This window comes from Ornithorhynchus anatinus, chromosome Y5 (assembly GCF_004115215.2).
Source record: "Ornithorhynchus anatinus isolate Pmale09 chromosome Y5, mOrnAna1.pri.v4, whole genome shotgun sequence".
Taxonomy (NCBI): domain Eukaryota; kingdom Metazoa; phylum Chordata; class Mammalia; order Monotremata; family Ornithorhynchidae; genus Ornithorhynchus; species Ornithorhynchus anatinus.
The window spans coordinates 2,062,978-2,087,288 of record NC_053179.1 but is presented as its reverse complement, the minus strand read 5'-3'; the positions used below and the strand labels follow the sequence as shown (position 1 = coordinate 2,087,288).

General features: G+C 44.4%; 1 protein-coding gene across 3 annotated transcripts in view; it reads right to left on the bottom strand.

Moving 5' to 3' along the window:
* The window catches only part of LOC114808759 (regulator of nonsense transcripts 1-like), a 135,372-nt gene that overhangs the window by 60,324 nt on the left and 50,737 nt on the right, over positions 1-24,311 (bottom strand). For all 3 annotated transcript variants that reach the window (XM_029056603.2, XM_029056602.2, XM_029056604.2), the window contains exons 7-10: positions 16,819-16,903; positions 8,433-8,531; positions 448-556; positions 80-239 (exon numbers count right to left, since the gene is read on the bottom strand). In XM_029056603.2, the coding sequence (XP_028912436.1) occupies positions 80-239; positions 448-556; positions 8,433-8,531; positions 16,819-16,903 (453 nt within the window). The remainder of the gene's footprint in view (positions 1-79; positions 240-447; positions 557-8,432; positions 8,532-16,818; positions 16,904-24,311) is intronic.

Here is a 24,311-nt window from a genome sequence, read left to right as displayed (position 1 = left end):
GAAACTGTCACTAAAATTTTAATCTTGCCTAAAATGCAAGATTAAATAATGTTTAATTTCAAATGGCTTTGAAAAGGACCTGAGAATGATTGAGGTCAGGAAGACCTTGGGCTGTAAATCGTTTTGGCAGCTGGCATTTAACAATTACATCCTCCACTTCATGACCCAACAGTCTGTGATAAATATAGCCAGATACTGAAGTTTCATCCACAGCAAATGTTTTTAATGAACTCTGCATTCTAAAAAGAGAATACCAAAGAAATCACATTTATAAAGAGTTTTATTAGCATCTTTTATAAAACACGTATCAATATATTGAGATTAAAGTTCAAACACTTCAGAGGCAAATTAGAATCATATTTCCAAGCTATTTATTTAATTTAAGTAAAGGAAGCAGAACAAATAAATTTTGGCGTGAGTAAAAATTTCTATACAACATTTACAGACCTGTCAAATGAAGTAGACTTCCATACAAAATCCACTTGAAAATTATGGATGACTTCCACAGGCGCACCAATACCACTCCTCAGTTCAATGGCGATTTCATCACCATAATCTACAGGTTTGTGTTAAGTAGTAATCCATTCCAAAGTTTTTGTTACAAAAACACAAAAAAATTCATTTACCTGATATAAAACTATCAATATCAACAGCTTTTACTGAGCACCGGTACTCAGTTTACACTTAGTATTATTACAAACACTTGGGGGTCATGCAGCTACAGAGAAAATATTCTTGGCCTATACTGTTCCTTGATCTCATCTCTCCCAGCCAACCCTTTGCCAATGTCCTCTCTCCAACATGTCCTTTCTGATTTATATGACAGGCCCTATTCAATCAGTCATTGAATCGATAGCACAGCACAATACTAATTGCTTAATAATAATAATAATGTTGGTATTTGTTAAGCGCTTACTATGTGCCGAGCACTGTTCTAAGCGCTGGGGTAGACACGGGGGAATCAGGTTGTCCCACGTGGGGCTCACAGTCTTAATCCCCATTTTACAGATGAGGTAATTGAGGCACCGAGAAGTTAAGTGACTTGACCAAAGTCACACAGCTGACAAGTGGCCGAGCTGGCATTCGAACCCAAGACCTCTGACTCCAAAGCCCGTGTTCTTTCCACTGAGCCACGCTGCTTCTCTAAGGAGCTCTTCTGCTTAGGAGAATACAAAATAACATAGTTGGAAGACACACTCCCTGCCCACAATGAACTTACAATTTAGAGGGAGAGAAATTAAAATAAATAAATGAATTATGAGTGTGGACTTTAAAAACTGTGGGGCTGAGAGAGGGATCAAGCAATCAATCATATTTATTGAGTGTTTCCTCTGGGCAGAGCACTCTACTAATTGCTTGGGACTGCACAATACATAGAACTACCAAATACTTTCCCTGCTTAGGTGGAGTTTATAGACCAGAGATGAAAACAGAGTCTAGAAGAATGAAAAAAGTGTGAAAATTCAAGTATAAGGGTGGTGAAGAAGGGCATAGGAGAAGAGGAAATGAGGGCCTAGACAGGAAAGGTCTCTTGGAGGAGATGTGCCTTCAATAAGGCTTTGAATGTTGGAAGAGTGACGGTCAGATATTAAGTCCTCTGTACTGTAAGGTCACTGTGGTCACAAAATGTATATGTTTGTTGTTGCACTGTACTATCCCAAGTGCTTAGTATAGTGTTTTCCACAAAGTGAGCTCTTAATAAATATAACTGAATGAAAAGAGAGGGCATTCCAGGAGACAGAAAATGGGCAAGAGGCAGCGGTGAGAAAGAAGAGGTCAGTGTACAGGTTGGCTTTAAAGGAGCGAAGTTTGCAGGCTGGAATGTAGGAGGAAAGCCGTAAGGTAAGGCAGGAGGGGACCAAGGTGATTGAATGCTTTAGAGCTGATGGTAAAGAGTTCCTATGTTCTTCAGGGGAAGGAAATGTGTCTGCTAAGTCCGTTGCACTGTGCTCTCCCAAATACTTGGTACGATGCTCTGCATGTAGTAAGTGCTCAAAAAATGCCATTGATTGATTCACTCATTCAATTTTATTTACTTAGCACTTACTGTGTGCAGAGCACTGTTGTAAGCACTTGGGAGAGTACATTACATGGACGGACACATTCTCTTCCCACAATGAGCTTATAGTGTAGATGAAGGGAGACAGACATCAATACCAATAAATAAAATAAAATTACAACTATATACATACGTGATGTTTGGCTGGGAGAAGGGAAGAGCAAAGGGAGCAAGTCAGAGCAACACAGAAGGGAGTGGGAGATGAGGAAAAGTGGGGCTTAGTCTTGGAAGGCTTCTAGGAAGAGATATCCCTTCAGTAAGCCTTTCAAGCAGGGGAAGTAATTGTCAGATTTGAGGAGGGAGGATGGGAGAGAGGCAGGATATGGGATTGGTGTCAATAGCGAGACAGGCAAGAGCAACGTACAATGAGAAGGTTAGCACTAGAGGAGCATACTGGGCAGGCTGGACTGTAGAAGGAGAGAGTGAGGTAAGGTAAGAGAGGGCAAGGTGGTGGAGTGCTTTAAAGCCAATGGTGAGGAGTTTTTGTTTGATGTGGAGCTGGATGGGCAACCACTGGAGGTTTTTGAAGAATGGGGCGAAATGTCATGAATGTTTTTGCAGAAAAATAATCACGGCAGCAGAATGAGGTTTGGCAAAAGGAAGAGAGATCAGGGCCAAAGAAGTAGACTGGATATCATCTGCATAGAGGTGGTTCTTGAAGCCGAGGAAACAAATGAGTTCATTCATTCATTCAATAGTATTTATTGAGCACTTACTATGTGCAGAGCACTGTACTAAGCGCTTGGGATGAACAAGTCGGCAACAGATAGAGACAGTCCCTGCCGTTTGACGGGCTTACAGTCTAATCGGGGGAGACGGACAGACAAGAACAATGGCAATAAACAGCCTCAAGGGGAAGAACATCTCGTAAAAACAATGGCAACTAAATAGAATCAAGGCGATGTACAATTCATTAACAAAATAAATAGGGTAACGAAAATATATACAGTTGAGCGGACGAGTAAAGTGCTGTGGGGATGGGAAGGGAGAGGTGGAGGAGCAGAGGGAAAAGGGGAAAATGAGGCTTTAGCTGCGGAGAGGTAAAGGGGGGATGGCAGAGGGAGTAGAGGGAGAAGAGGAGCTCAGTCTGGGAACGCCTCTTGGAGGAGGTGATTTTTAAGTAGGGTTTGAAGAGGGAAAGAGAATCAGTTTGGCGGAGGTGAGGAGGGAGGGCGTTCCAGGACCGCGGGAGGACATGACCCAGGGGTCGACGGCGGGATAGGCGAGACCGAGGGACGGTGAGGAGGTGGGCGGCAGAGGAGCGGAGCGTGTGGGGTGGGCGGTAGAAAGAGAGAAGGGAGGAGAGGTAGGAAAGGGCAAGGTGATGGAGAGCCTTGAAGCCTAGAGTGAGGAGTTTTTGTTTGGAGCGGAGGTTGATAGGCAACCACTGGAGTTGTTTAAGAAGGGGAGTGACATGCCCAGATCGTTTCTGCAGGAAGATGAGCTGGGCAGCGGAGTGAAGAATAGACTGGAGCGGGGCGAGAGAGGAGGAAGGGAGGTCAGAGAGAAGGCTGACACAGTAGTCTAGCCGGGATATAATGAGAGCCCGTAACAGTAAGGTAGCCGTTTGGGTGGAGAGGAAAGGGCGGATCTTGGCGATATTGTAGAGGTGAAACCGGCAGGTCTTGGTAACGGATAGGATGTGTGGGGTGAACGAGAGGGACGAGTCAAGGATGACACCGAGATTGCGGGCCTGCGGGACGGGAAGGATGGTCGTGCCATCCATGGTGATGGAGAAGTCTGGGAGCGGACCGGGCTTGGGAGGGAAGATGAGGAGCTCAGTCTTGCTCATGTTGAGTTTTAGGTGGCAGGCCGACATCCAGGTGGAGACGTCCTGGAGGCAGGAGGAGATGCGAGCCTGAAGGGAGGGGGAGAGGACAGGGGCGGAGATGTAGATCTGCGTGTCATCTGCGTAGAGATGGTAGTCAAAGCCGTGAGAGCGAATGAGTTCACCGAGGGAGTGAGTGTAAATGGAGAACAGAAGAGGGCCAAGAACTGACCCTTGAGGAACTCCAACAGTTAAAGGATGGGAGGGGGAGGAGGCTCCAGCGAAGGAGACCGTGAATGACCGGCCAGAGAGGTAAGAGGAGAACCAGGAGAGGACAGAGTCCGTGAAGCCAAGGTGAGATAAGGTATGGAGGAGGAGGGGATGGTCGACAGTGTCAAAGGCAGCAGAGAGGTCAAGGAGGATTAGAATGGAGTAGGAGCCATCGGATTTGGCAAGAAGGAGGTCATGGGTGACCTTAGAGAGAGCAGTCTCGGTAGAGTGGAGGGGACGGAAGCCAGATTGGAGGGGGTCTAGGAGAGAATGGGAGTTAAGGAATTCTAAGCATGGAGTTCTCCATGGCAGTGGGTGTAGACAGAGTATAAAAGGGGACTCAGAACTAAACCCTGACGGACTGCCACAGTTAGAGGGTGGGTTGCAGAGGAGCCCAAAAGGAGATTGAGAATGAAAGTCCAGAGAGATGAAAGAAGAATCAGAAGAGGACAGAGTCAGTGAAGCCCAAATTGGATAACGTTTAAGGCAACTGAGAGGTTGAGAAGGATTAGGATGGATTAGAGGCTGTTGGACTGGGAAAGGAGGAGATCATTTGTGACCTTTGAGAGGGTAGTTTCTGTGGAGTGAAGGAGACGGAAGCGAGACTGCAGGGGGTCAAGGACAGAATTGGAGGAGAGGAATGTGACGGAGCAGGTAAAGACAACTCACTGAAGGTGTTTGGAAAGGAATGGTAGGAGAGGGGGTGATAAAGGGAGAGATCTGTGCGGTCAAGGGAGGGTTTTTTTAGGATGGGGACCCATGAGCATGTTTGACAGTAGTAGGGAAAAAGTCACTGGAGAGAAACAGTAGAGGGTAGCCGATAGGGAGAAAAGAAGGAGAAGGTGAGAGTTTTGATAAGATGCAAACGAATGGGGTCAGATGCACACTGACTGACTATTTGTGATGAACAGCCACTGGAGGTTCTTGAGGAGTGGGGAAACAAACACTTTTGTAAAAAAAACTTTCTGAGCAGTGGAGTGAAGTTATGTACTGAAGTAGGGAGAGACAGGAGGTAGGGAGGTCAGCAAGAACACTGATGTAGCAAACAAGGGGGAACAGGATAAGTACTTGGATTAATATAGTGGCATATTGGAAAGAAAAGATGGGATTTTAGCCCTGCTGTGATGTTCGAACTGACAGGATTTAGTGATGGACTGAATATGTGAGTTGAATTAGAGAATTCTGTTGAGAATAAAGCCAAGATTTCAGGTTTGACAGACACAAGGTGTAGGGACGCTGGCTACAGTGGCAGGAAAATTGGGTGAGGACAGGCATTGGGTGAGAAGATAAGGAGTTATTTTTTTGGACATGTGTTGAACACTGAATACATCTTCAAAACACAACTCAAATCATATTTCCTGCAAAAAGTCCTTCCTGACTAATCCTGCATCTTCCCATTGTAACAATGATAATAATTATTATTATGGTACTTGTTAAGAGCTTACTATATGCCAAGCACTGTTCTAAGCTCTGGGATAGATAAAAGTTAATCAGGTTGGACAGAGTCCCTGTCCGACATGGGACTCACAGTCTTCATCCCTATTCTACAGCTGAGGTAACTGAGGCAGAGAGAAGTTAAGTGACTTACCTAAGGCCACAAAGGCAAGGTCCAAGTGGTGGAGGTGGGATTAGAACACAGGTCCTTCTGACTCCCAGGCCCATGCTCTATCCACTAACCATTACTCTCCTTCCCTTCCACACCGCCTATGCACTTGGGTTTGATAAACAATGAATCCCCAAACCCACAGCACCTATGTACATATCCTTATACTTTTCCTGTTCCTCTATGTTTATTTTAATATTAGTCTTCCCCACTGAAATGTAAGCTCCTTGAGGACAGGGATTACATCTACTAACTGTAGATAATAATGGATAATAAGTTAGTTATTATTACTAACTCTGCTCTGCTCTCCAAAGTATTTAATAAACTGCATGAAGTAGACACTCAGTAAATACCACTGATTCATTTAATTTAGGACTATAAAGTAAATTTTAGCATAACCTTCCCAACTCTTTAAAATCACAACTCCACCTGATCTTCCTGTATGCAACGCTAACTTCCCCTTAATAATTATTAATCAAGTGCCATTAAAAACATTTTTCTCCATAGAAATTTCTCACTAGGGGAAGCAGCATGGCCTAGTGGATAGCGTTGGGCCTGGGAGTCAGAAGGACCTACGCTGTTGTTGTCATAAGAGTATTGAAGTACTTGTTATGTGCCAGGCACTGTACTAAGTGCTGGGGCAAAGACAAGCTAATCAGGTTTGACACAATTCCTTGTGGGGCTCAAAGTCATTCATTCAATTCATTCAATAGTATTTATTGAGCGCTTACTATGTGCAGAGCACTGTACTAAGCGCTTGGGATGAACAAGTCGGCAACAGATAGAGACAAGTCTTAATCACCATTTTACAGGTGAGGTAACTGAAGGTCAGAAAAGTGAAGTGACTTGCCCAACGTCACACAGCAAACCAGTGCTGGAGATGGAATTAGAACCCGTGGCCCGCAACTTCCATGCCTAGTGGATACAGCACGGACTAGTAAAAGAAAGTGAGTTCTAACCCCAGTTCTGTCACTTGCCCTCTCTATGACCCTAGGAAGTCACTTAACTTCTCTGTCCCTCAGTTACATCTGTAAATGGGGATTAATATTGGGAGCCTCATGTGGGATATGGACTGTGTCCTACCTGATTAGCCTGTATCTATCCCAGTGCTTAGAACACTGCCTGGCACACAGTAAGCCCTTACCAAATATCACAAAAAAGGGCTTGGAGCTTTGCCTGTGGTCTTTTAAAATAAAAAATGAAAATGTAAAGATAGAAAAATAAAAGTGGAATCAGGAAGGTCAACACATTTTTTGGAGACTGTTAGAGTGAAGCAGCAGTGAGGTAAAAAGCTTCAAACTACATTGAAGGTCTACAGTGCTATGACTTTTTAAAATGGTGCTTGCTAAGTGCTTACTAAGTGCTTAGGTACTTATAAGCCAATCAGACTGGACACAGTCCATATCCTGTTTGGGGCTCATAGTCTTAATCTCTATTTTACAGATGAGGTAACTGAGGCAACAAATGATTTGCCAAAGTCATACAGCAGAAGTGGCAGAACCAGAATTAGAAGCTATGGCCCCTGTCTTCCAGGTCTGTGCTCTTTCCACTAGGCCACAATGTTTGTTCAATTGTCTCTATGGCTGGGAGACCTGAACCCCATGCGTACCAATTCCACTCCTTGAGACCTTCAGGAAAACACATCTTAGAAAAACCTCAGAAAATGTTGACTACTAGTGGAAAACTGGTACTGATTTACTAAGACTAGACTAGCATGGTAGCTATCAAAAAGGGAGTGGTTGACTTTGAACAAAAGCTTTGAAAGGACAAAAAGACAAAACAGCACCACATGCTTCAAACTTCAACACAAAAAGGGACACTTTTTGTACGTACAAAATAGCTAGGATTTTTAGTATGATGATATTTTCTGGTATTATCGGTTATTATTATGGGAAACAGCATGGCTTGGTGAAAAGAGCACAGGCTTGGGAGTCAGGGAATGTGGGTTCTAATCCCGGCTCCGACACCTGTTTGCTGTGTGACCTTGGGCGAGCCATTTAATTTCTCTCTGCCTCAGTTACCTCATCTGTAAAATGGGCATTAATAACGTTGGTATTTGTTAATTGCTTACTACGTGCAGAGCACTGTTCTAAGCGCTGGGGTAAATACAGGGTCATCAGTTTGTCCCATGTGAGGCTCACAGTTAATCATTTTACAGATGAGGTAACTGAGGCACAGAGAAGTTAAGTGACTTGCCCACAGTCACACAGCTGACAAGTGGCAGAGCCAGAATTCGAACCCATGACCTCTAACTCCCAAGCCTGGGCTCTTTCCACTGAGCCACACAGCTTCTCTAAGACTGTAAGCCCCAGGTGGGACAACCTGATGACCTTGTATCTACCCCAGTGCTTAGAACAGTGCTTGGCACATATTAAGAGCTTAACAACTACCATCATAATAATAACTATTATTATTACTGTCCCATATTTTTAAAGCCTTATTAAAAGCAAATCTCCAAGAGGCTTTACCCAACTTTCTTACCTTTCTCTTCCTCTAGACTGTAAGCTCATTAAGGACAGGGAACATGTCTATCAACTGTGTTATACTGTACTCTCCCAATCTTTCAGCACAGTGCTCGGCATACAGTAAGCACTCAGTAAATACAAATGACTGATTACCACACTTGCCTTTTCAGCTACCTGTGCACTCTCTGGTGAACTTCATCATCTTTACTTTTTAAAGTAGCTCACCTACAGCTTTGACTCTTACTTTATATCTCATACAAAGGATACTATCAGGGACTTTAATAACATGACCAATTCCTTTCCACAAAGGGGCAAGGTCTCCTTTATATTGTAGACATATCTCATCTCCCTGCATAAGACGCATATCTTAAAGAAAAAAAGAAAGATAATGTAATAGTAAAAGCAATTATCCAGTTATGCCTTAAGTAATAGATTTTGAACCACCAACCCACAGCCCTGAATCGCCTCCACAACATACTTCTTCCATTCTTGTGCTCTTGCAGTGGAATGCTGCAGATGGAAAACCAGATACTAGGCCAATCTCAAACTCATTCTCACTTGTTAAAGCTTTACTTATTACTTCCTCACTCACTGCCTCTGCCACCTGTGCTCACCTCCCTCCTTCGATTTCCATTACCCTACCGCCAATCTCTGGTACCTGATAACTTTGGTATATATTTCAGTGACAAAACTGAAACCATTTGTGACCTCCCCAAATCTCCCGCTCACCTCCTCATTCCAACCCAATACCCCATGCCAATCCACTCTTCACCCTTCATAGTAACCTCCTGAAGAGAGCTCCTATCTAATCTATCCACCGGTACTTCACACCTTATTAAAGTCCTGCTATCCTTTCTTCCTTACTGTCATCTTAAACCACTCACTTTCCAATGGCTCCTCCCCTAATGCTTTCAAACATGCCTAATCTATTGCCTGTCATAAAAATACTATACCATAACCCTAGTACATGCTCCAGTTGTTAACCTGTTACCCTTCTCCCATTTCTGCAAAGACAAATGAGTTTACATCTTTAGCCTCTACTTCCTCTTCTCCAAATCTCTACTTGAAACCCTATATGCCCTTGCAACTGGTTTTCCACTCCCTCCACTCCACTGAAACTGTCTTCTCTAGCGTCATCAATGACTTTTGGTCCCATTTTCTTCTGTGTCACCCTGACTTGCTCTCTTCATTCATCTTTCTGCCCAACCCCACAGCACATAAATATATATCTAATATGTATGTATATTATTGTCTGTCTCCTCCTCCTCAATGACTAGGAGCTTGTTGTGTGGAGGGATTGCATCTGTACTGTATTTTACTCTCCCAAGCCTAAAGTACAGTGCTTTGCACACAGTAAGCACTTAATAAATACAAATGAATGAATGGATGAATGTATGTATGAATTTTTCTCTGGCAAATCCAATGGACTGTTCCCCTATCCTAGAGAAGCAGTGTGGCTTAGTAGAAAGAGCCCGGTCTTAGGAGTCAGAGGTCATGGGTTCTAATTCCGGCTCAGTTGTGTGACTCCTTGTCAGTTGTGTGACTCCTTGGGCAAGTCACTTAACTTCTCTGTGCCTCAGTTACCTCATCTGTAAAAATGGGGATTAAAAAATGTGAGCCCCAGGTGGGACAATCTGATTACCCCGTATCTACTCCAGCGCTTAAAACAGTCCTGTGCACGTAGTAAGCGCTTAACAAACACGTTAATTATTATTATTATTATCCTGATCCTTTTTGTCTTCTCAGCAGCTTTTGATACTGTGAATCACTCGTTCTCCTGGAAAAGTTACCTAACTCTGTCTTTACTAATAATGTCTTCTAGTTCTTCTTCTATCTTTCCGTCTTTCTCTTTGGACAGCTGTTACTCTACCTCCTGTCCCATAATTGTGGAAATCCCTTAAGTCTTAGTTGTTGGACCCTTCTATTCTCCATTTAAATCTCCTTTCTTGGAGAATTCATCTACTGCTAAGGCTTCACATTGCTATGTTGATGATTCCTAAAACTACACCTCCAACCATGAACTTTCCCCTTCTCTTGAGGTCTCTCATTTCCTCTGTCTTCAGGATATCTCAATACCTCAAACTCAACATGTCCATAACAAAACTTCTCATCTTCTCCCCCTTTCTTTCTCAGCATTGTTCACAATACCCAATCGTACCTGTTCTTGAAGCATGTGATCTTGACATTACGCCTTACTAATCTCTCTCCATCAGCCTGCATATTCAATCAGTTCTACCTTCTTGAATTTCCCACTCCCCTCTGCCCAAATTGCCATCACACTGAGCCATGACTTGTCATATTCCTTCTTGTCTAGTGAAACAACCTTCTCATTGACCTCACTGCATCCTATCCCTGCTGTAATTTGCATTTAATAATAATAATGATGGTATTTGTTAAGCGCTTATTATGTGCAAAGCACTGTTCACTCGATTACTACTACTACTATTACTACTAATAATGATTTGTTAAGCACTTATTATGTTCCAACCACTGTTCTAAGCTCTGGGGTAGATACAAGGTAATAAGGTTGTTCCACGAGGGGCTCACAGTCTTAGTCCCCATTTTACAGACGAGGTAACTCAGGCACAGAGAAGTTAAGTGACTTGCCCAAAGTGGCAGAACCGGGATTCAAACCCAAGATCTCTGACTCCCAAGCCCAGGCTCTACTAAGCCATACTGCCTCTCTATATTCAGATTAATTTTCTATAAATTGTTCAGCATCTCTCTCCCTGCTCCTCAAAAACTTGTATAAAAATAATAACAACAGTAATTGTGGAATATGTTAAATGCTTACCATGTGCCAGACACTGTTCTAAGAGCTGGGGTTCATATAAGCAAATCAGTTTGGACATGGGACTAACGACCTTAATTTGCATTTTACAGAGGAGGTAACTGAGGCACAGAGAAGTTAAGTCACTTGCCCAAGGTCATAAAGCATACAAATGGTAGAGTCAGAATTAGAACCCAGATCGTCTGACTCCCAGACCCATGCTCTATTCACTAGGTAATGCTGCTTCTCTACAGTTTCAAGCAACCACAGTTAAAAGCAATGTCTGCAACAAGTAGAAATTCCTTTCCCTCAGCTTTAAGGTGCTCTAGCAGTTCTCTCTCTCCTACTTTATCTTGCTACTCCCCCAGAACCCATCCAGTACGCTTAGCTAGTCTAACAACAATCTATTCATTATGTCTCAGTTTCAACTCTCTCACCATCTACTCCTTGCTCATATCTCCCTGCCTCCAGGAAGTGCTTTCAACTTCACACCTACAGATCACCATGCCCCCCAATATATTAGCCATACTAAAAACATTTCCTCTAGGAAGGCTTCACTGACTAATTCCTCACCTCTCCACCATATTTTCCCTCCCTATTTCCATCAACTATGTATTAAAGCGCTAATCAACTCAGCCCCTCCAACTTCACCTTACTGTTTTCCTACTACTACTACTCATTGTGATCCATCTAGTCTATCTTGTCACTGATCCCACAGGACTCCCTTCTCCACCACCTCAGAGCCAACTTAGCCGAGAGCCCCTGGACTCTTCTTACCATTAACCTTTTTGATTTGAATGACCCACGGACAATTCAACTGCTACTCTGGGCATCACCCGATTATGTTCACGTTGCTGTCGTATGTTAATTGCTAACTGCTCCTACTGGAGTCGTTTATCTCACTGATCTCACCATGATGTTTCAATTCCCCTGGTCCCATCTGTCCATCCCAGTCTTTACCTCCTCCTCCTTTCCAACCTACCTCTTTCCCTCTCCTTGTTCTGCTCCATCCCTCCTCCCTGCCCCTTCCCTATAATCCCTCTATACCAGCTCCAACTCTCATCCCCCTCCCTTTGCAAAGCTCCCGCCAAACCCCTCCCATCCAAACCTTTCCTTCCCCTCACCCCTCCATCCCTGTCCTCCTGACCCAGCACCACCCCTCATTCCCCTTCCCCTGACCCAGCCATCTCATTCCCATCCAAACCCTCCCCACACCCTTGCAAACGTCCCCTACAGCTCCCCTCCCTCCACAGATGCTGACAAGTGTGACCTATGGAACCCCTGCTCCATTATGGGCAAGCTTCCCTTCATCCTTGACTTGTTCCTTTCTTGCTGTCTCCTCCTCCTCACCCTCACTGAAACCTGGCTCGCCCCAATGACGAATTCTCTCTGCTGCTCTCTCCAGTGGAGGCCTCTTCTCCTCCCACTCCCCCAGACTCACTGGGAAAGGAGGTGTCAGCTTCCTTCTCACGCCCCAGTGCCGCTTTCACATCACCCCTCCAACCCCTTCCCTTCCCTTCCCTTCCCCTCCTTTGAAGCCCATATCATCCATCTCTACAAACCCCACCAGATTTTTTTAGCTGTCATCTACCGCCCCCCTGGTCCCAACACCAACTTCTTTAACCATTTTGACCCCTTTCTCAGCTTCCTTTTTTCTCCATGCCCACTTTTATTCTCAGACTCTTCAGCATCCACATGGATGTACCTGGTGAATCTCCCGCCACACACCTTCTATCACTCCTTACTCCTCCAACCTCCTGCTCCACTCAACCTCACCCACTCACCAACTTGGTCACACTTTCGATCTCATCATCTCTAACTGCTATACTATCTCCACTCTCACCAACTCCGAAATCCCTCTCTCTGACCATAACCTTCTCACCTGCCTCCTCTCTCTCCCCCTCCCCATAAATTTGTATTACTTCCTCAAAGAGACCTCTGTTCTCTCAACCCCGTCCATCTCTCTCAGTGCATTACACCCCACCTTGCCTCCCTATCCACTTTACCCACTCTTGATGACCAAAAATATGCTCTTAACTCTATCCGCTCAACTCAACTCACTTGCTCCCCATCCCTTCGTCACTCTCGCACCACTAACCCACAGCTCTGGATCACTGCCAACGTCCACCTCCTTCGCTCTTATTCTCAAGCTGCTGAATGCTGCTGGCAGAAGTCTGAACACCAGGCCAACCCTGTTCCCTTTAAATTTACCCTTTCTTGCCTTAACTCTGTCCTCTCTTCTGCCAGGCAAAACTATTTCTCTTACTTTACTGACACCCATTCCCATCACACCAATCAGCTGTTCTGGACATTTAACTTCCTGCTCGGGCCCCCTGTTTCTCCCCCGCCCCTACTTCCCTCCCCCGCAATGATCTGGCCACGTATTTCATTTGGAAACTTAACACCATCACGTCTAAGCTTCGCAAAATCACCCATCCCCCTTCCCCATCCTCCCCAACACAACCCACCTACTCTACTTGCCCATCCTTCCCAACAGCATCTTCAGAGATCTCCTCCCTCCTCTCAAGTGCTACCCCCTCCACTTAAGCTTCTGACCCCATTCCCTCTCACCTTATAAAAACTCTCACCCTCCTCCCCTCCTTAACTTCATCTTCGACCATTCATTCTCCAAAAGCTTCTTCCCTTCTGCCTTCAAACATGCCCAAGTCTCCCCCATCCTAAAAAAATCCTCCCTTGACCCCACAACCCCCTCCAGTTACCAACCCATCTACCTCTTATCCTGCCTTTCCAAACTCCTAAAGCGAGTTGTCTTCAATCACTGCCTCGAATTCCTCTCTTCCAACTCTCTCCTGGAGCCCCCCTGCAATCTGGCTTCCATCCCGTCCACTCCACCAAAACTGCCCTCTCAAATGACCTCCTTCTTGCCAAATTCAATGGCTCCTACTCTATCCTAATCCTCCTCGACCTCTCAGCTGCCTTGGATGCTGATGACCATCCCTTTCGCCTCAACTCATTAGCCAACCTAGGCTTCACGGACTCTGTCTGCCCCCTCCTGGTACTCTTCTTATCTCATTTATGGAAACCACAGTTTTGTCAAGGATTTAGACATTGTAATAAATTACTTTTGGGGAAAGAGCAAAGTAAAAGGATATTTACATTAGTGCTATGTCCATGAGAATGGGTTGAGAACCATAATGCTTAGGGAGAATGGAACTCCATAACAGCTGTTTACTCTCGGTCTCCTTCACAGGCTCCTCCTCCCCGTCCCATTCCCTAACCACAAGTATTCCTCTAGGGTCAGTTCTTGGTCCTCTTTGGTTCTCCATCTATATACATTCCCTTGTTGAACTCATTGACTCCCATGGCTTCAACTATGATCTCTACAAAGATGATACCCAAATCTACATCTCCTCCCCTGTTCTCTCCCCCTTTCTCCAGGCTCACATATCCTCCTACCTTCAGGACATCTCTGCCTGGATGTCCGCCCACCACCTAAAACTCAACATATCCAAAACTGAGCTCCTTATTTTCCCTCCCAAACTCAGTCCTCTCCTAGACTTCTCCATCACTGTGGATGGCACTACCATCCTTCCCGTCTCACATGACCGCAGCTTGGTGTCATCCTTGACTCTGATCTCTCATTGACCCCACATATCTAATCTCTCACCAACACCTGCTGGTCTCACCTTCACAACATCGCCAAGATCCACCCCTTCCTCTCCATCCACACCGCTACCTTGTTGGTACAATCTTTCATTGCATCCGGACTGGATTACTGCATCAACATCCTTTCTGATCTCCCAAACTCCTGTCTCTCCACACTTCACTCTACTGTCTGGATTATCTTTCTATAGAAACGCTCTGAGCATGTTTCTAGACCGTGAGCCCACTGGGTAGGGATTGTCTCTATCTGTTGCCGAAATGTAATTCCAAGAGCTTAGTACATTGCTTTGCCCTCAGTAAGCACTGAAAAAATATGACAATGAATGTCACCCCCCCTCAAAAATCTCCAGTGGTTGCCTATCAACCTTTTTATCAAGCAAAAATTTCTCACTATTGGCTTCAAAGCTCTCCATCATCTTACACCTTCCTACCTCAACTCCCTTCTCTTCTTCTACAGCCCAGCCCGTATACTACGCTCCTCTACCACTAACCTCTTCACTGTGCCTTGTTCCCACCTGTCCCACCACTGACCCCAGTCATGTCCCACCTCTGGCCTGGAATGCCCCCTCTCCTCACAATTGCCAAATTAGCACATTTCCCCCCTTCAAAGCCTTATTGAAAGGTCGCCTCTTCCAGAAGGCCTTCCCCGATTGAGCCCCCTTTCTCCCAATCCTCCTCCCCTCCCCATTGCCCCAATCCCTCCCTCTGCTCTACCATCCCCCGCCCACAGCACTTGTGTATATAGGTCTATATTTACTATTCTATGATTCTATTTATTTATACCAATGCTTTTGATGCCTAATTGTTTTGTTTTGTTGTCTGTCTCCACCAGTTCCAGACTGTGAGCCCACTGTTGGGTAGGGATTGCCTCTATTTATTGCCAAACTGTACTTTCCAAGCGTTTCGTTCAGTCCTCTGCATGCAGTAAGCGCTCAATAAATGACTGATGAATGAATGAACGAACAAACGAACGAATGAATGAATGACCCCTTTTCCATTCGCCCCCTCCTCCATTTATGGAGACCACCACTCTCCCCACCTCTAAAGCCTTGTAAAAAATCACATCACCTCCAAGGGGCCTTCCCCTATAAATGCTGTTTTCCCTCCCTCTCCTCCATTCATTCATTCATTCAATAGTATTTATTGAGCACTTACTATGTGCAGAGCACTGTCCTAAGCACTTGGAATGTACAAATCGATAACAGAAAGAGACAGTCCCTGCCCTTTGACAGGCTTTCAGTCTAATCGGGGGAGACAGACAGACAAGAACAATGGCAATAAATAGAATCAACTTCCCTCTGCGTTTTCTATGCACTTGTATCTATCTTCTTTCAGAACCTGAGAGTCATCCCTTAGCCCCACACCACTTTAGTACATATCCATAATTTGTTCATTTATATTAATGTCTGTCTCCCCTTTTAGATTGCATGCTCATTCTAGGCAGGAAACAAGTTTACAAACTGTTCTACTGTGCTGTCCCAGAGGTTTAGAACAGTGCTCTGTACACATAAAGTGCTCAATTATTATCATTGATGACTGTATGATTGATTCATTGATTCATTCATTCGTTCGTTCGTTCAATCAGTCATATTTACTGGGCATTTACTGTGTGCAAAGCACTGTACTACGCAATTGGGAGAGTACAATACAACAACAAACAGATACATTCTTGCCCATAACAAGCTCAGAGAGTCCCAATCTCCCTAAGCAGTACAGTACAACAACAAACAGACCCATTATTGCCCACAACAAGCTCAGAGAGTCCCAATCCTCCTAAACATTATGGTTCTCAATCCAACCTCACAGACATAGCACTAAAGTAAATATCCTTTTTTTTGCTCTTTCCCCAAAAGAAATTTATTACAATGCCTAAATCCTTGACAAATCTGTGGGCTCCATAAGCTTCAGTGTCTTCTAACTCTGAAGTACTTTGCTAAGCACTTAGGACAGTACTCTAGCTCAGTGAGCACTAAATAAAAGTCACTGGATAACTGATTAAAATTACTAGAAGAGTTATGCTAGCCATCTAGATATTCACTCATTCATTCATTCAATCATATTTACTGAGCACTTCCTGTGTGCAATGCACTGTACAAAGCACTTAGTATAGTACAATATAATATAACAATAGGCACAGTTCCTTCCCCAAACTAACTTATAGTCTAGAGAAATCCCTTTATATAAATTCTAAGACTGTTTACATTGATCATTTAACTTAGAAATCAACTCCTAACCAAATTATTATTAAATCCCCATTACCAGAGTCAGTCTTCGGCAAAGTGAAATATGCAATTCTTTTCTTGTTGAGGCCTAGGTCCCATCTTACTGTGATGTTATCTTGGGTCTGATTTTGAAAAGAAAACATTTTTTTGATTAAAATATGCCCAACTGCCATATTTATTCACATAACTGCTTCAAATACAAAAGTGCCCAATGCTGATTTTTGAAAATAAAGGATTTACAGTACTTCTTGAGTGTTTACTGGGTACCAGGCATTTTTAGACTTTGGTAGAAAACAATACAAAGCTGTTAGTGCTGCCAACCTGTGCCCACAAAGCGTTTACAGCCTAAGAGGAAGAAGAAATTAAACAAAACTTTACAGATGGCTTTGAATACAAGAGAGAAGCAATGTGGCCTAGTGGAAAGTGCACGGGTCCAGGACTCAAAGAAACCTGGGTTCTAATCCGAGTTTAGCCACTTCAGTCAATCACTCAATCAATCAACCAAGATTTATTTGGATGGCCAATGTTTGTTATCAAGAATGTAGGAAAAAGCCTGCCTTGGTCCCTTCTAAAATTAGTCTAAAGCCGAGTCCTCAGAAGCTAACGGGAAAATAAGATGAGATGGAAATTCCCGGCGGCATTCCATGATCAATTATCTTTTGCCCCCTGGGAAATAGCAAGAGAAGAGGATCTAGTCCCAATTTTGCAACTGGGCTACTTTTACGACCTTTTACAGATTTCTTAGTTTCTTTACCCATAACTTCAGCTGTAAAATGGAAATACTCTACACCTCCTTATCAAATATTGCATTTCTTAAGTGTTCAATATGTGCCACCCACTATATAATAAGCTAAATAAGCAAAAGTAGATACAATTCATCTGATCAGGCACAGTCCCTGTCCCACACAGGGCTCAAAGCCACCAGGAAGGAAGAATATGTACTTAATACCTCTTATGCAGAAGAAAAAACTGAGGCAGAGAAACCATAGAGCAAGCAAGTTCCTGGAGCCAAGATTAGAACCCAGAACTAGAATTAGGATTAGAACCCAGAAGCAGTATGGCCTAGTGGCAAGAGGATGGGCTTGGAAGTCAGAGGATGTGTGTTCTAATAACTTGTTCCACCACTTTTCTGCTGTGTGACCTTGGACAAGTCATGTCACTTCTCTGTGCCTCAGTTACCTCAGTTATAAAATGGGGATTAAGACTATGAGCCCCATGTAGGATAGGGACTGGGTCAAACCTGATTACCTTGTTTCTACCCCAGTGCTTACAACAGTACTTCGTACAGAGTAAGCTCTTAATATATTAACATACACCAGATTTATTACTTTCTGACTTCTAGCACTAGGTCCTCTCCATTAACCATGCCACTTCAAATGGGAGTTCCCAGAAAAAAAGGATGTAGCATAAAAGCTTGTTGAAAATGAAAATGCTACACAAATTCAACATGTTATGGAGTCAGAACTACACAGTGGTTTTTTTCCAGGATTTTCCTGAGTGAGTTTTTTTGGTATTTGTTACAGGTTTACTATGTGCCAGGAACAGTAGTAGGCACTGGAGTAGATAAAAGCTATTAAGTCTGGACACAGTCCATGTCCCACAAGGGGCTCACAGTCTTAATCCCCAGTTTACTGATAAGGTAACTGAGGCAGATAAATTAAGTGATTCACCCAAATTCTCACAACAGACAAGTGAAAGAGTCAGAACAAGAACCAGGTTCTGTGACTCCGAGGCATGTGATCTAGGTACTAGGCCATGTTGCTTCCCAGTTGTAGATATTGTTCAATTCTTCTGAATCACTCACATTTGGACCTCAAGATGCCTCATGTTCCTAATGAGTGGGACTTAGAAATAATAATAATGTTGGTATTATTGTTGTACAATTCGACAACAGAGATAATCCCTGCCCAATAACAGGGTACAGTCTAAACAACATACGGGACTGGCAATACTGGCTGGGCTCAGACAGGTAGGTCCCATCTGGCAGAAAAAGCCTAGAATCCTTTCTCCTGAATAGACCCTCTCGGTGAGTAAAGGATCCAGAGGACTAGCAATGAAGTTTGGAAGATAAAGTTCAGAGTTAGGTGTGAGACTTAAACATGACTAAAATAAGAAACTTCTCATGAAGCACGATCAAGTGACTCCTTTTATTTTCTAATGGTTGATTTTAAAAGAAAATGGAAGAGATTGCTGGAATTTGCGTTTTAGGTTTGAGTCTGAAATTTCACACTTACAACCATTTTTCCAGAGTAGCCACTTATGGCCAGATGTTAAGGCCAGATGTTAAACAAGACTGAATATATTTAACAATTGGGGAAGTTCATGAAGAAATCACCCATTAGCAGAACATTTCTCAAACCGCTTCTCAGGTTAGGTGTGAGATTAAAACACAGATAAAATAAGAGATTTCTCATGAATCATGAACTGTGACTACTTTTTTCTAATGGCTGATCTCAACAGAAAGTGGAGGAAAATGTTGGAATTCGAGTTTTAGGTTTGAGATTGAAATTTCAGGCTAACAACCACTGGCTAATAGCTTTTGGTAGCCACCATGCATCAAATTCCAGCCATAACTAGGTACACTCATGTAACAATTCGTGTCCAACGGCTCAGTCACAATTAGTTTATGTTACAAAACTCAGCATGGTAAGGGGAATAGGTTGACTACTATTTTATTCATTCATTCAATCGTATTTATTGAGTGCTCACTGTGTGCAAAGCACTGCACTAAGCATTTGGGAAAGTACAATACAACAATAAAGACACACAATCCCTGACCATAACTAGCTTTCAGTCTTGAAGGGGAGACAGACATCAATACAAATAAATAAATTACAGATATGCATATAAGTGCTGTGGGACTGGGAGGCCAGAAGAACAAAGGGAGTAAGTCAGGGAGACACAGAAGGGAGAGGGAGATGCCTAGCCTGGGAAGGCCTCTTGGAGAGGTGCCTTACACAAGGCTTTCAAGAGAGAGTAATTGTCTGTCAGATTTGAGAAGGGAGGGCCCCAGTCTCTGCCCTTTCCTTTTCCTTTTTTTCCCTCCCTTCCTTCCTCCCTCCTTCCCTACTTCTCTTTCTTCCATCTTTCCTTTTTTCATTCATTCATTTATATTTATTGAGCACTTACTGGGTACAGAGCACCGTACTGAGCATTGGGAAAGTACCATACAATAATAAACATTCTTAACCACAACGAGCTCACAGTCTAGAGTTGGGGAGACAGAGACTAATACAAATAAATAAAATTACAGATGTGAACATAAGTGTTTTGGGGCTGGGAAGAGGGAACACCAAAGAGATAAATAAAATTACAGATATATACTTAAGAGCAGTGGGAGGGAGAGGGGGTAAGAGAAAAGAGAGCAAGTCAGAACAATGCAAAAAAGAATGGGAGATAAGGAAAAGTGGGGCTTAGTCTGCAAAGGCCTACTGGATGAGTGACTGCATTAATGTGGAAGCAGTACGGATGGAGAAGGACAGATTTCATAATATTGTGAAGGTGGACCCAACAGGATTTGGTGATGGAATAAATGTGTGGGTTGAACGAATGAGAGGAGTCAAGGACTACAGGCTTGTGAGACAGAAAGGATGGAGGTGTCATCTAAGATTATGAGAAAGTTTGTGGGAGGACAAGGTTTGGGTGGGAAGATAAGAGGTTTTACTACATCCACTCTTCCCTCCGCATTTATTTTACACTTGCTTGTGTATCCCTTAATCAAGTTAGAGAAGTTAGAGAAGCAGCGTGGCTCAGTGGAAAGAGCACGGGCTTTGGAGTCAGAGTTCATGGGTTCGAATCCCGGCTCGGCCACTTGTCAGCTGTTTGACTTTGGACAAGTCACTTAACTTCTCTGTGCCTCAGTTACCTCATCTGTAAAATGGGGATTAAGACTGTGAGCCCCACGTGGGACAACCTGATTCCCCTGTGTCTACCCCAGCGTTTAGAACAGTGCTTGGCACATAGTAAGCACTTAACAAATACAAACATTATTATTATTATTATTATTAAGTTAATATTCATTCATTCACACAAACATTCATCCAACTGTATTTATTGAGCACTTACTGTGCTTTAGAGCACTGTACTAAATGCTTGGAAAGTAAAATTCAGCAATAAAGAGAGACAATTCCTGCGCCCAATAGGCTTACAGTCTATAAGGGGGGAGAGAGACATCAAACAAGTAGATATGCATCAATTTAAATAAACAGAATTATAGATAAAGACATCAAAACAAATGAACAGTCACTAATATAAACAAATATAATTATAGATATGTACATAAATATTCAAGTGCTGTGGGGAAGAGCAGGTGGTAGAGCAAAGGGAGTGAGTCGGAGTGACGGGGGGTGCTGAGAAAAAGGGAGACAGTATGGGAAGGCCTCTTGGAGGAGGGAGGCCTTCAGTAAGGCTCTGAAGAGGGGAAGTGTGATTGCTTGGCGATTGAAGAGGGAGGGCAAAGGACATAGGCCAGGGGTTGATGGCAGGACAGGCGTGAATGAGGCACAGAAAGAAGGTTAACACCAGAGGAGCCAAGTGTGCAGGCTACAATGTAGAATGAGAGAAGGGAGGTACAATAGGAGGGGGCAAGGGGTTTGGAGAGTTTTGAAGTCAAAAGTGAGGCGTTATTGCTTATGGTGGTTGACAGGAAACCACTGGAGATCTTTGAGGAGGGGAGTGACATGCCCAGAACATTTCTGTAGAAAGATAATCTGGGCAACCGAGTGAAGTATGGACTCAAGTGGGGAGAGTCAGGAGGTTGGCAGGTCAGAAAGGATGTTGATGTAGTAAACCCGTTGGGATAGGATGAGTGATTATACTAACATAGCAGCAGTTGGATGGAGAGGAGAGGGTAGATCATGGTGACGTTGGGAAAGTGAGACCAACAGGTTTTGGTTATGGATTGTATATGTGGGGTTAATGTGAAAGCAGAATCAAGAACGATACCAGGGTTGCGGGCTTGTAAGATGGGAAGGATGGAAGTGCTGTTCACAGTGACAGGAAGTCAAGGAGATGACAGGGTTTGGGAGGGAAGATAAGGAGCTCTGTCTTGGACATTTTGAGTTTTAGGATATTCTGAGTTTTAGGTGGCTGGAGGACATCCAGGTGGAGATGTCCTGAAGGCAGGAGGAAATGAGAGCCTGGAGGGAGGAAGGGAGAAAAGGGGAGGAGATATGGATTTGGGTGTCACCCACATAGAGATGAGAGTTGAAGCGGTGGGAGCAAATGAGTTCACGAAGGGAGCGAATCTCCGCATAGTTCTTACTCCTAATCTTCATTATCTCCACTTCCCCTATCTGGAATTTATTTTAATGTTGTTTCTCCGTCTAGACTATAAGCTCATTTATTTGTTGTTGTTGTTTCGGTTTTTATTTTTCAAATGGTATAAGCACTGGGGTGCGTACAAGTTAATTACCCTGGACACAGTGCCAATCCTACGTGACGCTCGCCTTGTACATTGTGGGTATGACTCACGTCTACCAAATCTGTTTTACTGTACCCTCCATAGCACTTAGAACAACACTCTGCACCCAGCAAGCACTCAATAAATTCCCTTAATTGCCTGATTGCCTGATTGACTGAGAGGAACATGCTGGAATTTGCTGCTCATCAGGCACCTAATCAATTTTGCCCACTCTCGTTATCATCAGACATCTCCTTCTACAACCATGTTCCTCTAACACTAACCTACTTATTTTGTCTCAGTCTCATCTGTCTCACTAACAATCTATTGTTCCCACCTTCGGTACTTCCTGTCTCCCACATAATAATAAAAATGTTGGTATTTGTTAAGCACTTACTATGTGCCGAGCACTGTCCTAAGCGCTGGGGTAGACACAAGGGAATCAGGTTGTCCCATGTGGGGCTCACAGTCTTAATCCCCATTTTACAGATGAGGTAACTGAGGCACCGAGAAGTTAAGTTACTTGCCCAAAGTCACATAACTGACAAATGGCCGAGTCGGGATTTGAACCCATGACCTCTGACTCCAAAGCCCATGCTCTTTCCACTGAGCCATGCTGCTTCTCATCATCATCATCATCTCTGACCAAACACTGTTCTCCCTTCAAAAGTCACACTGCCTCCATGAAGCCTTCTCAGAATAATTTTTTATTTCCCACTGTATTCCCCCTTCTATGCCACCTAAACGCCTTCATTTTTACTACCAAGCACTATACTCATCCATTCCCCTCTCCCTCTCCTTATAATCTATTACTTCCCTTACCTATGACTTACCACTATCTTTAACCTCATTCTAACATCTCAATTTCTTCAAGGAAACATCCCAAACTATGCCCTCATTTCTCCTACTCACCTTCCTAAATCATATCTGGCTTCCGTCCCCTCCACTCTACCGAGACTGCTCTCTCTAAGGTCACCCATGACCTCCTTCTTGCCAAATCCAATGGCTCCTACTCCATTCTGATCCTCCTTGACCTCTCTGCTGCCTTTGACACTGTCGACCATCCCCTCCTCCTCCATACCTTATCTCACCTTGGCTTCACGGACTCTGTCCTCTCCTGGTTCTCCTCTTACCTCTCTGGCCGATCATTCTCGGTCTCCTACGCTGGAGCCTCCTCCCCCTCCCATCCTTTAACTGTTGGAGTTCCTCAAGGGTCAGTTCTTGGCCCTCTTCTGTTCTCCATTTACACTCCCTCCCTCGGTGAACTCATCCGCTCTCACGGCTTGGACTACCATCTCTACGCAGATGACACGCAGATCTACATCTCCGCCCCGTCCTCTCCCCCTCCCTTCAGGCTCGCATCTCCTCCTGCCTCCGGGACGTCTCCACCTGGATGTCAGCCCGCCACCTAAAACTCAACATGAGCAAGACTGAGCTCCTCATCTTCCCTCCCAAGCCCGGTCCGCTCCCAGACTTCTCCATCACCGTGGATGGCACAACCATCCTTCCCGTCCCGCAGGCCCGCAATCTCGGTGTCATCCTTGACTCGTCCCTCTCGTTCACCCCACACATCCTATCCGTTACCAAGACCTGCCGGTTTCACCTCTTCAATATCGCCAAGATCCGCCCTTTCCTCTCCACCCAAACGGCTGCCTTACTATTACGGGCTCTCGTTATATCCCGGCTAGACTACTGTGTCAGCCTTCTCTCTGACCTCCCTTCCTCCTCTCTCGCCCCGCTCCGGTCTATTCTTCACTCCGCTGCCCGGCTCATCTTCCTGCAGAAACGATCTGGGCATGTCACTCCCCTTCTTAAACAACTCCAGTGGTTGCCTATCGACCTCCGCTCCAAACAAAAACTCCTCACTCTAGGCTTCAAGGCTCTCCATCACCTTGCCCCTTCCTACCTCTCCTCCCTTCTCTCTTTCTACCGCCCACCCCGCACGCTCCGCTCCTCTGCCGCCCACCTCCTCGCCGTCCCTCGGTCTCGCCTATCCCGCCGTCGATCCCTGGGTCACGTCCTCCCGCGGTCCTGGAACGCCCTCCCTCCTCACCTCCGCCAAACTGATTCTCTTTCCCTCTTCAAAACCTTACTTTAAAATCACCTCCTCCAAGAGGCGTTCCCAGACT